Here is a 12,520-nt window from a genome sequence, read left to right on the forward strand (position 1 = left end):
GTAGTATTTAAACTTACGACCAGTCAATTAACAGCTCAGCTGTATCCAAATTCTACGTGGTCAGAAAATTGAATTTACATACAACGAGCACGGGCCGACCACCCTTTTTCCCATCCCCGATTGGCCCGACTTGTGGAATTTTCCTTTGCGCCTCAATCGTTCATATAGTGATACATGCTCGAACGTGCCTTGCAAGGTAGAGGGTAGTTGACGGAATCGCACCTAAAATTTTCGTCCTGCTTTGATTGCAAGGCCAGCTGTTTATTATCAGGCCCATCAACCATTAGCTGGATGCTTGTCTTCTTCTGGGCCCTTTTTTTTTTTTTTTTGATTTGTGCTACTCCTTCTAGAGTAGAGAGATGGCAATTTGCTAATGGATCCAAGGTCGCATATATTAATTAATGTGCATACAGAGTCATGCGTCCACCCCCTGTCCTACTCTTTGCCTTGATGCCCCCTTCAAAACCGCTCCACTCCGTTTCCTAACTCGCAAAAATCCAACCAAACATATTGAAATCCAGCAAGTAGACATCTATCTTCCCCTCTCATACCAATCTTTAGAAGAAGGCACAGACACTTCACGCCGACAGAGAACACGAGAAGGAGCGGAGCATTTTCTTTTTTCCCAAGCATGAGCTACAGCGTGACCAGGTTGGCTCAGGGACTGGTCGTCCCCCGCGAGCCAACACCAACCGGCAATCTTCCCCTCTCTTCGATCGATCAAACTCCGGGGTTGAGGGATGTCATGGTCGACTCCATCCATGTTTTCGGCCTTGGGGTGGAGCCGGCGAAGGTAATAAGAGATGCGCTGTCCAAGGCCCTGGTCCCCTACTACCCTATCGCCGGCCGATTTGTGAAGCATGACGATGGCGAGATGGAGGTTGCTTGCACCGGGGAAGGCGCATGGTTCGTCGAGGCCACGGCTGATTTCAGGCTCGAAGATGTCAACAATCTCGAACGGCCTCTCGTCGTCCCCAAGGAAGAGTTTCTTCCGAGCTATCCTCCCGACCAGGAGGGGTTAATTTTCATGATGCAGGTACGATGCTCCCTTTCCCATCTGCATGTGTTTATTAAGGGATTTTGACAACTCGATAGCCCCATGTAAGGGATTCTGAAGCCCGGCTTTTCTTTCTAGAGAACTAATTAGAATCAAACCATGATCCCTGGCATATGCGCAAGAGGGTACCACACCGAGTTGCTTGGTTTCACCGTTGTTAATGCTTCTATTTTAGAATTTAGATAGATACATGCCTCCGATCTGTACCTCAAGAGTCAAGATAGAATGCAGTACCACCAAAGGTTATTCTCTTTGATCGAGAAATTAACTTTTTGTTTTTTTTTAATTGGCTAGTAGTGCTAATCTATGCGCACCCGTCCCTCGAAGCAATCACTTTCCTCAAAAAAAAAAAAAAAAAAAATCTAGAAAAGCCTGGTCTTTCAAACATTATCGTTGTTTGTATTGGCTCCACTTGCGGTGATGCTCCTAGGTGGGGAGCGTTGCTTTAATTGCACCGCTGATCGGACTGTAGTGTCACATGTCATCCTGACAAATTAGTCAGGATAAGTCACATCGGAATGATCCATTTGCAAGGCCTTACCACCACTTATTTACCGGAAAAAAAAAGGGGGCTCCCAAATCCAGTTGGAATATCATGCGGTTTTCTTCCCCAAATCCAGGTTACACAATTCCGTTGCGGTGGATTTTCGGTGGGCATCGTGTCCAGCCACGCAATGTCGGATGGCCTCGGAGCAGCCCAGTTCGTGAACGCGGTAGCGGAGATGGCCAGAGGGCTTCCAAGTCCCACGATCGAGCCCATCTGGTGCCGAGACGCCATCCCCAAGTTGAATCCAGCCAAGCTCCCTTCCGGGCCGCCGCCAACCTTGACAGCCTTCGACTTCCAGTATTCCATATCGGACATCTCCTTGGACACCATCAACGAGCTCAAGAACCAGTTTACCAGCGAGACGGGTCAAAGATGCTCCACCTTCGATGTGATCACCGCGATGGTGTGGCGAGCCCGAACTCGAGCCATCGGGTTGGAGCCGCACCTCGACGTCAACCTTGGTTTCGCCGCGGACACCCGTCACTTGTTGCGCCATCTGCTGCCCAAGGAAAAAGGTTACTACGGAAATTGCGTGTTTCCCATGTCCATCACGGCGTCCAGCGGGAAGATCGCGGGGTCGTCGCTCGTGGAGATCGTGGGTCTCGTGAGAGAAGCTAAGGCGATGCTGCCCACCAAATTCTCGAAATGGATGGCGGGCGACAACGAGGACGACCCCTATAAGGTGCCCTTCGACTACGGGACATTTATCGTTGCAGATTGGAACAGGGTCGGATTTTACGAGGTAGACTACGGATGGGGAGAGCCGGCGCATATCGTGCCGTTCAATGACAGTAGATTTATCGGGTCATGCATCGTGCTCAGGCCTCCTAAACCTAAGCAGGGTGTCAGGCTGATGATGCTTTGTGTCGTCGAGGAACACGGGACGGCCTTCAATGATCAAATTATGAATTTAGCTTAAGATCCCTCCTCTTAATAATGCTCTTGAGACAGTTCCTCTTGGATAACAATAAACCGAGTTGCCGTTCTATTGGTCATCGATCAAGTATCTTGTCATTTTATTCTTTCTTTTTTTTTGAGAAAAAGAAGAATGCTGTATCAACAGGTGGTTTGTATCATTATCTTTTGCGGTCTTGTGATTCTCTATAGCAGATCATAAATATATAATCTAATATCGATTTGGTAGGTTCGTAAATCATGGATGACCGCAAGCTGATGGCCGTACTCGTGGACAGATGCCGCCACCTCACGACTCTCTCGAGATGGGTCGGCAGCTCTGCAAGACAGGCAGTTAGCATATTGGCTTTATGAATCCTTTACCTTCTTTATTCGGGACCGCCAATCTCAAGTCAAAAATATAAGCATAAAAGGTTCATTTCATTGAGGTAATGTGATATGAGAAAATAAATTTCAAAAAATGCATCGCACCAGGTCATGCTACCAAGACCAAGACCAAGACCAATTCCAACAATCATCAAAATGGCATTTTTGGACAAAATATAAGAAGCTTACATCACCAAAATCTCCATGGATCCTTGTATGGAGGGACATAATTTTCGGAAGGGACGAGAAGGCGAAAAGATGCCACGGTTTTCTCTAGGAAAGGTCCCATCTGCATTCCAACAACCAAACATGCTTTCTAGTCAGCAGCTGGAGATTGTTATTTTTTCACATCATGCAAATATACCATGTCAATAATGAAAATAACCGCATAGTTCAACCTGCCAAAGATGGTAAAGTTTAATTTGCAACTCCGTACCCATATTTTACCTTTCAGTCTCTTCTGTAGGAAGTGTCAGAAATTCAACACACACAGAAGAGTCTCATGACAGATGAATCAGTAGTCATCTCACTTGAGCAATGAAAACCGTAAAAATAGTTACCAAACAGAAAATCAGGAAGCAACAAACTGTTCTTCCTCTATGAAGTATGCTTCCCTAAACAACAGATCCAATTGAAAAGTGAAACCATATTGACACAATTTATCCAATATCTCCTTGCAATAGAATCAAACTCATCCAGAGGAAAAACGAAAACTGAGGGCATCTATTATATTGCATGATCATGTTGTCATGATTCAGAAACTACAATAAGCCCACAAATTGCTATCTTCTCAGAATCTGCCACACAGTTTTAACAGAACTTCCATCTGATAAAGCCCTTAACTTGCGCTTCAAAATTTACACGGCATTTCAGTGGAAAAATAGTATCTAGCCACTGTTAGAGCTGTTGGTTATAAATAGTTGTATATTCATATTTTGATGTATTAATGTCAAATTATGGGTTGTAGCTTGTGTATACATTCAAAACTGCCTGCCATTATTGGATTAATTAATCCCAATCTATCAGTTGGAACCAAATAATTAAACTCAAACGAGTCCTAATATGAACTGATTTGTATATCACTGGGACTTATTAAATGACCATAGAGATTGGTGTGTATGAACATATATCCAACTAGCACGAATTCTGATGTATCATTTTGCAGTTAGTGAAGACAGTCAATTCATGCATGCACTGAGAGGAGCACACAGAGATGACATAGCATGTCGTTGAATATATGGAGAATGGGTTCGGTAGGCATATAAGCTGAAGGTCATCTTTAATGAATATTGGAGGTCAATCATATGTTTACATGCATGTGTTGTTTGGAGTATAAGTAGTAGTGACAAAAATAGAAACAAAATATGGTTGCAAGATCAAGTCTTCTGCTAGAGTATGGCATGGCTGCAACATGTGAGCTTCCATACTCCATAGACTTTTTTGTTGGTAAACAAAGTACACATAGCTCCCGGCAACGAACTACATAAGCTTTTTCCATAGAGAGCATCTTTCTAGTTGAGGTACCAATATATTGTGATAACTGATAAGCTTTAGAGTAAGGCAGCAACTCAAACTACAATAAGAGAAAAAATATACAAGTGGCTTGTCATTCCACTTGTTAAAAAGTTGAGGATAAGGAAGTTTGCACTCCACACACTAAGTCAAAGATCTACTTGTAGAAATAAGCCATAGAGAACATAACTGGTAAAGTGTTATTCCAAGATCGCTTGTCATGATGTACAGCTTCAGCTCAAGAGATTATGTTGAGGACAGTCCGATTTAGTGCATTAAAATTCATGCAAATATGAGTTATTTGGCTGGTCTCATGTATGTGCATTTATATTCAGGTTATTGTTCCTTTTCTAATGATAAATTTGTGATTGAGATAAAATTTGAGGGCTCCCATCAACATAACCATAGCCACCAAGCCTTGTCCCAATTACTTAAGTGGGCTTTACAAAATCTTATTAACCAGTTGTTCCTATGAAGGGCTACCTCCATTGCTATTGCAAAGCTTTTACAAATTCTTTCTCCCCAGTTCCATTTGTGGTCAAGTCTTTCCATGTCTTTTATAACACTTTTACATGATTTTGAGCACCTAGTTTACTCAGATCTTTGTTTCATAGGTCTGCATCAACATATTACTGTTGATATTGCAGTCCAGACAATGACAAAGTATTTGGATACTTTGACTGAGTAACTGTTGCTTCAATGGATAAAAAAGCTGCAAGGATTGAGCATTGAGTTCATGTCCTCTCTTTCTATTATCAAACTCATATTGGATAGGCACTTAAAAATGGTACCGCAGTAAAATCATACTGCTGTTACTCTTTCAATTTTCTCCTTCAGCATATGTTCACCCCATTATTTTAAAGTAATTTAACCAAAGTGTACATGGCATTTTCATCAACTATCAATCAAGATGCATTTGTAGGTTGGAGAAAGATCTTGTAACAACTCCTTGAGACTGAACCCATGGATCTAAGAAACTTGGTGGTTTCCCACTATGAGTAGTAAAACCAATACCAAGATGAATGGAAACTTGGACACATGCTCTAACAACCATATTTAATGAAATGAAACATTAATTCAAAATATATTGCACAATATCAGTTCACTCAGGCAATACAGGCATATCTACCTATTAGAAAGATAATTCTTTTCAGCAGGATAGTGGCAAGAACTAGTTTTATTCAAATGGATAAGAATTTGCAGCTAAGAAGATAGTAAAGGATGGTAAAGAACAAGATTATATGGGGAACTGATATAGAAGAGCTTACATTTTCCCACTGCTTGCTAAGTGTTGAAGCATTCAAAGAGTACAGATAGCCTGGAGGAAATGAGGAGCATCATTTTAAATACCATAATAACACACAAAAGATTACACCTGAGAATTTACTGGAGCATTTTAAAATTAAAAAAACGCTGAAAGCATTAGAACTTGAAACTCATAAGCTTTGTCTTAGTTATCTCTTACAAGGAAGGCCCGTGATTATAAAAAACTTCAAATGGGTAAAAGCATGCCATTGCAGGTACATCTCATCAGAATTTAGCAAACACCAAAATTTAGTGTTGCATGGCAAACACAATTAACGATAACCATCAAGCCTTATGCCAACTATTTTTTGTAGACAATAGTTAACACTATATTACAAAGTTCAAAATATTGAGAATTAAGTCAGAAGCATAATATCATACCATCTCGTTCAGCAGTTGAAGCTACATTGTGCCGGTAAAGGTTTGGTTCTTGCACCTGCAAAAAAATTATGGGATCATCAAAAATGCCATAAAAGCCTTCTCAAAGCACAAGCAAGGGAATAGCTGATTCTAATTGACTGTAGCCAAACAATGAGCATTTTTGGAAAAGGACCATAAGCATTTGTATTTCCATATATCCAAAGTTCATGACAGAATCATATTAAATTTCTAATTATCTATTTCTATTTTTTCCTATAAACAGATGTCAGAAACTTACAGATTTTGTTGGTGATCTTCGAACAAGGTATTCGTAATACCAATATGGTTCACCATCAATCTACAAAAAGCACTTAGTAGGTTCGCATCATTATAACTAACAGAAGCAATAGCTATAAAAAGAAATCCAAATTAGCTCGCAAGTGGAACAACACAAGGCAGAGCTTACTTTCATAGAATGTGCATCAAGAACTGAACTCTCAGCCATACGCTGGCCTGTTGTTACGCGCTGCACAAGAATTTCCTTGATGTCAGAAGTGCAGCACATACAGCACACATAAATCTCTCCTTTTTCTTCACCTCAACTTTTAATGAGACTGTGCCATTACGCTTTTATTTAATATGTATAAGAGAACAGTTATAAATATGGATGTAACTCACATATGTGTACTAAACCTGGTGGTCTTAACCTCTCATCTGCAAGCCACATAACTTCATACGTGTTTATCTATGATCATGCTTATTTGCATGCATATATGGCTGTAAATGAATATGGGTGCATAAACATGCGGCTGTTTTCCAAATACACAAGTGACGATTTATGAGATAAGGCTTTAGGTTCATATGCGTGCACCTACAATCAATGTTCTAAAAATCTTAGTGCTTAACAAAAGGTATCATCAGGGTTGATCTTTTTGCAAATATAACTAGGATCATTAATTACAAGAAAGAGTTGATGAGTGATACTTTTGAAGGTGACTCCAATTGATATTGCTTGAGAGAAAAGGGTTTATGAACCATAAAAACTTATTGGCGATAAAACAAATGTAGGAATAGTAGCAAGTTATTGCAAGCCACATTTATTATGGTCATTAACAAAGGAAGCAAAAGCTCAACCAAGATAATGATGTTGCTACCCACACTGGACAAAGTGGAAAAGTTTCTTCACTAAATATTGTTTTGACAAAAATCAGGTTAGATGTATATATGCTATTACCCCTAATACCCGATGTGCAATCAAAGTCCATTTTCAATCACATAATGCTTGATTCATATATTTTCCAAATTATAAATTCCAATTTATATATAAAGCTTAATTCATAGAATGACATCATGCATCATAAGACTTCTTTTTAGCCAACCTGAACTGCTGAAGATTAATTTGACTTGGTGGAAATGGGACTTTATCAGGAACTTTAGGTTCAAATCATGTTGTAGAAATTAACAGCTTTCAGAAACTATGCATATACTTTTTCTGGTGCAGTTCCTTTCTGTAGGGATATATTATGCTAAAGCATTTTTACATCAAGTAAATGACGGAGTGGAGGAAGTACATACCAATGCAGACTTGTCAGATAAAACAGAATCAGCAACATCTTTTGCTTCCCATGTATTCTTGTCATTTGAAGTTAAAAAGCGGGAATTGGGAGGACCAATCTGCATCAAAAACATTAAAGGTGTAAAGATCAAACTGGAAAGTTGAACAGGCATTTGAATTCATTCAACGGAGATCCTCCACTTGTTATGGTCATTTGACTTGGTGGACTATGGCCCCGTTTGGCAAAGTTGTTGGAAGTAGAGCTTTTTGAAGTAGAGCTTTTATAAAAAGCTATTTGCTGTTTGGTAACTATATTTCTAAAGTACTGTGAGACTTTAATATGTGTTTGGCAAACAAATTGAGAAAGTATTTTTCGTATGACAAAATAACTATAAAGGACATTGCATAGTATTATACAATAAAGCATAGTAAAATATAATATGTATTAATACATAAATATATAATATAGTATATTATTACTGTAATGTAATATAATATTATTATAATATAGTAATATAATATTGTATATTATAGCATAATAATATAACATAATTTGATATTATATAACATAATATATCAATGTATTATGATATAATGTAATATAATATTATATTTATAGTATAATACAATAATAAAGGTATAAAATATTATAATTACTATTATTATATATTAATATTATCATTTTCTGTAATTATTATATTTTATCATGGGTATTTTGGTCCAAAAAGGAAAAAAATTTATAACTCAAAACAGCTTTCCTACGGAGCCTAAAAATGCTTTTCCGGAGAATTGAAGTTTCTCCCAAAAAGTTGTTTTAGCTTTCCCAAAAAGCTAAAACAACTTTCTGATTTTTTTACCAAACACCTCTATTCTATCTAAAAGTGCTTTTGGAGGGCCAGACTTTCTGACCCACTTACTGGCCCTCCAAAAGCTCCGCCAAACGGGGCCTATGACAAGATCAGTTGAGTCTCACAACACAAGAAGATCTATACCTTGCTGAAACTTCTTGGAAAAAAGAAAAAACATAACTGGGTTTAGTTGTTAGCATCTTTCAGGTGCTTGTATTCCTGTCAGTGCAATAGGACCAAACTGATACAGTAGGATCCCAATCCATATAAATTGCATTTCTCAATTTTTGCCTAGTGCCCGTGTAGTTATTTTAAAATTACCGAGACTGAGATGACAAGGTTATCGATCATGTCAACGCGCTCAGACACAATGCGTTGTCGTGCATCAGCTGTATAAAATGCAGTCATTTAATCAGAGACTGCTTCATTTTGTGCCTTAAATCATTGAAGAACCAGAGAAGCAAATATTAAAACTCATCCAGTAATTGCTTCAAAATTTCTAAAATTGCACATAAGATGCTTTCATAACTCTTCTAAATCAAAATAAGTTACTTACGTGATAGTGGTGCGGCAGATGAGTATCTTTCCGGCTTTCTGGATTCCACCCTTTGGACAGATGAAGTAAGTCAGGTTTCACAAAGTTCAAACAGGAAAATTTTCAAACTTTTTACTTTAAAATACATTTCTGGAATGGAAAAGCTTGCAAACTTTATGGGGTTTGGTTTAATGTTATAGAAAAACAATGGCTGCAAAATATTATTGGAAAAGATAAAAGAAGAATATTAAAATAACGGGAAGGCAGCATATCCTGTGTGCCCCAATCATATGAATAACATTTCATTTACTCAAAAATATCCAAAGGTGTCCATTAAGAAATAACCTAATGTTAATTAAAATGACATTAGAGCAAAAGGATAAAATTAATGGCAACCAAAATATCACCAGAAGCAAAGGGTACAAAAAGCGCTAACTATGGTAATAGTTATAAGTGAGAATGAACTACAAAATTTTAGAAGAAAAGAAATAACAGTAGTCAAGGAAGGGTAATATGCCAAAAACATAAAGTTAGACATGTGCTGACCAAGAGAGCATCCCAGTTCTCTCTCCAGGAAATATCGAGTTGGAACAGCAGAGAAAAATAAATTACTTCAAATTTAAAACAATGAAAAACAAAGAAAATCCATGAAATGAGAAATAGTTTATGGTCGGATCGAAAAAGAAAGAATCTGAAGGGACCAGGCATCTGTACTATTTAAGATTACAAATACCTTAAACACATTAACAAACTCTCATAATGCATACATCAAATTCAGCACGCTTAGTTGCAGACAAATCACGGAAATTTGTTTGAATACAAAAACCAAAAAGTGAGGTGAATGAGATGTGAATTATTTGAAGTATCTTCTGTTTCCAGAAAACTTTAGATAATTCGATAAATCTTTGAAGAGGATCTAAGAGGAAGAACAAAATACTACTAAAGCACTCTAATATCACTATTTTCATGACAATTATGATGCTCAAAAGACCCAAAGGGCATTTTGAACTAATAGGAAAATAGTTCAAATCTTAAAATTGGAGCATGCAAAAGTTGAACAGATTAATCTAATAGTTACATGGAATACAGGCCACGGGTTTACCTCACATACAGCAAAATAAGTAGAGCCTGAGACACATCAAAACAGTAAGAAAATGCATGTTCATTGGTAGTCATCTCTAAAGTCATTTGCAAAATCAGAGATTCTCAAGAAGGGGGTATAAGCTGATGGAGATGAAAACATCTTAGTGGGTTCATAAGGATTTTTTTTTTTTTGCACGTACAAGAGGCAATCAACATAGCACAGAAAGCATGGCATGGAAGCAACCTAAGTTAGAAACATGCATAAACCGCAAAATGTAAGAAACAAAAAGTATTTGCACTCAACTTTTAGTATTCAGATAAAAGAGTAGTGTGGGTACTCTTTGGTATAAATCCTAAACCAGCATAGATGAAGTTGGATGGGGACGAATTATTGGATGATTAGGAAACAAGATTGATGGATTTGATCTGTGGTATTAGAAAGCGAAGATATGGCGATTAATTTGGCATAAAAACAAAAGAACCAAAATGTCAAAAATTTACAAGATGCAACAATTTGGAGGATTCTTCTCTTTCATGAACCTGCTAGTGTTTGTGAATTGAATGGTTCATGAATGCAATTGAAAACATGGATCCATTTGTTGCTAATATTTGACATAGAGCTATTCTAAACACCTTAGATTTTGCATTCTTGAGATAATTATTGAGTGTAGTATGGAAATATAAAGTTTTGCAAACTACCACAGAACTTGCAAGATTTACCATTTAAAAGCAAACTTCTTTGCAGGCAATTCCACAGGGTACTGAAAAGAGTATGCATTTATGTCATCGACTAGTAAAGCCATCTTTACATCTTCACCCAGCTCAACCACAGCTTGCAAATCTACAAAAATATAAAAGATGCAATGAAAAATGAACAAGTTTATGTCAAACAAGTGAAACAAAGTTAAAGCATATAAAAAACACGTGAAAGAATTTGTGAAAATCATGTTCAACAAATTCCACGAACTATGCATTTCCTTCTTAACAGATGAACAACTCATTAGTTTACCAATCACCATGAACTGCAGCCCTTGTTAATGTCTACTTGTAACTGTAATTTGGATTCAAGCTCTGCAGAAGCTAATTTGCACTACCTTAAACCATCTTACGAAGACCAAACATGACTTGAGACATATAGCCGTAAAAAGATAAGGTCCTGTGAAAGGGCAAAACATCCAACACAATGTCTTCAAGAGAAATTACAATGACAAACATGTTCTTGTTCTAATAACCACAATATTTTAAAGTGACAATGATTTCTATTTCTTTTTGATGTAAAGTTTTGTAGGTTCACTACATTAGGAAATTATTAGCCTCTTATGTCAGAGTAAGTTCAAAACATTCCTTAAGCCAACACTATACTGACTTTGTCTTCTTATATTTTGGAAGATGATAGTACCAATAAAATCCCCTATCCCAACTGTTGGTTTCTTGTGATAATTTTCCAACATAACAAATTAGCCGAAGCTCCAATATTAAAATCATTGCTAAATTCCTTTCAGAAACCTTCCAGCCTATGATCCAATTCTAAATAAAACCTAATTCACAGACCTCACAACAAGAAACAGATTTAAATTCAAGAAACTCTCAAATCTTGGATATAGCTATCCTAGATCCAAGAACAAATCTTACATATTTCTGAACCATCATATACACGTCTTACATTCAAGAAACCAAGAAGACCAATCCCCCCCTTCCTTACATAAAGAATTCATAATAGATGAAACATATACAAATATAGAAAAAGGCAAGAAACAGAAAAGGGAAAAATATTAGACTGATGTAAGCTCAATATTACCAGAAGTTGGAAGAATAAGAGCAAACGAAGTTGAGAGGCCATACAGCACCAATTCCCTTCTCTGAACGCTTTCTATCGAAATAGGCAGCAAAGAAGCGGAAACAACTAGACGGCTTCTCCTCAAAGATCGACGTGTTCGCCTGTTCAAAGAACTCTGGATACAACCCCTGCCGAGATAAAGATCAAGAAACTTGGTACGAGTGTGAGAGAGAAGGAGAGAAAGAGAGAAAGTTTTCTAGAGAAACGCACCTATTTGTAGGGGTATTGAAGGGGAGAGGAGATGAGGAATGGGAGAGGGAGGGAGGAGGGGAGAGAAGAGCCACTGCCATGCCCCTTCTCACTTTTTCTCAGGGCGGTGGCCTCTGGGGAACTCTTCGGGGATAGCGATATCCACTCGACTTCGGGATAGGAAGTCGATCACCGTATACGGGATAGGTTACCGTGTGAGTCTAATACATGATAGAGCATTGTACTTTCAATCTCTGAGTGATTCCACAAGGTGGACGGCAGATCTGACGGTCCGCATATAATTATGCGATCCAAGCGTTTGCATGTCAAACTCGCCGAAAGCTTATCTTTAATCCCCGTGAGTGCAGCCGCATAAACCGCGACCAACGCGCGCCGGGTCAATCGGGTCGG

General features: G+C 38.1%; 2 protein-coding genes across 3 annotated transcripts; one reads left to right on the forward strand and one right to left on the reverse strand.

The window, feature by feature from the left end:
* Positions 1-191: 191 nt before the first annotated feature.
* Positions 192-2,757, forward strand: LOC103720903 (acyl transferase 5-like). The gene is made up of 2 exons (XM_008810873.6): positions 192-1,036; positions 1,678-2,757. Exons 1-2 carry the CDS (start codon positions 632-634, stop codon positions 2,521-2,523), a joined length of 1,251 nt encoding a protein of 416 aa, XP_008809095.4. The 5' UTR covers positions 192-631; the 3' UTR covers positions 2,524-2,757.
* Positions 2,758-2,920: 163 nt separating this feature from the next.
* On the reverse strand, positions 2,921-12,286 carry PPD5 (PsbP domain protein (Mog1/PsbP/DUF1795-like photosystem II reaction center PsbP family protein)). Of its 2 annotated transcripts, none has more exons than XM_008810883.6 (11): positions 12,131-12,286; positions 11,882-12,048; positions 10,804-10,924; positions 9,022-9,071; positions 8,787-8,854; positions 7,638-7,736; positions 6,529-6,588; positions 6,361-6,420; positions 6,084-6,138; positions 5,666-5,715; positions 2,921-3,174 (listed from the first exon to the last, which is right to left on the reverse strand). In XM_008810883.6, exons 1-11 carry the CDS (start codon positions 12,208-12,210, stop codon positions 3,076-3,078), a joined length of 909 nt encoding a protein of 302 aa, XP_008809105.4. In that variant the 5' UTR covers positions 12,211-12,286; the 3' UTR covers positions 2,921-3,075. The 2 variants fall into 2 exon arrangements, with proteins under 2 accessions (XP_008809105.4, XP_088561269.2); XM_088705143.2 differs by lacking the exon at positions 2,921-3,174 and adding an exon at positions 3,180-3,283.
* Between the last annotated feature and the right edge of the window lie 234 nt (positions 12,287-12,520).

Source organism: Phoenix dactylifera, chromosome 9 (genome assembly GCF_051530095.1).
Source record: "Phoenix dactylifera cultivar Ajwa chromosome 9, Ajwa_hap1_PhDact_Kaust_v1.1, whole genome shotgun sequence".
NCBI classification, from domain to species: Eukaryota; Viridiplantae; Streptophyta; class Magnoliopsida; order Arecales; family Arecaceae; genus Phoenix; species Phoenix dactylifera.

Coding starts and splice junctions, on each gene's coding strand:
- PPD5 (XM_008810883.6), bottom strand. CDS start 12,210: ATGGCAGTGGCTCTTCTCTCCCCTCCTCCCTCCCTCTCCCATTCCTCA. Junction 12,049..12,130: donor TTCAATACCCCTACAAATAG/GTGCGTTTCTCT, acceptor TTATCTCGGCAG/GGGTTGTATCCAGAGTTCTT. Junction 7,737..8,786: donor ACCTTGTCATCTCAGTCTCG/GTAATTTTAAAA, acceptor TTTTTGATGCAG/ATTGGTCCTCCCAATTCCCG.
- LOC103720903 (XM_008810873.6), top strand. CDS start 632: ATGAGCTACAGCGTGACCAGGTTGGCTCAGGGACTGGTCGTCCCCCGC. Junction 1,037..1,677: donor GGTTAATTTTCATGATGCAG/GTACGATGCTCC, acceptor CCCCAAATCCAG/GTTACACAATTCCGTTGCGG.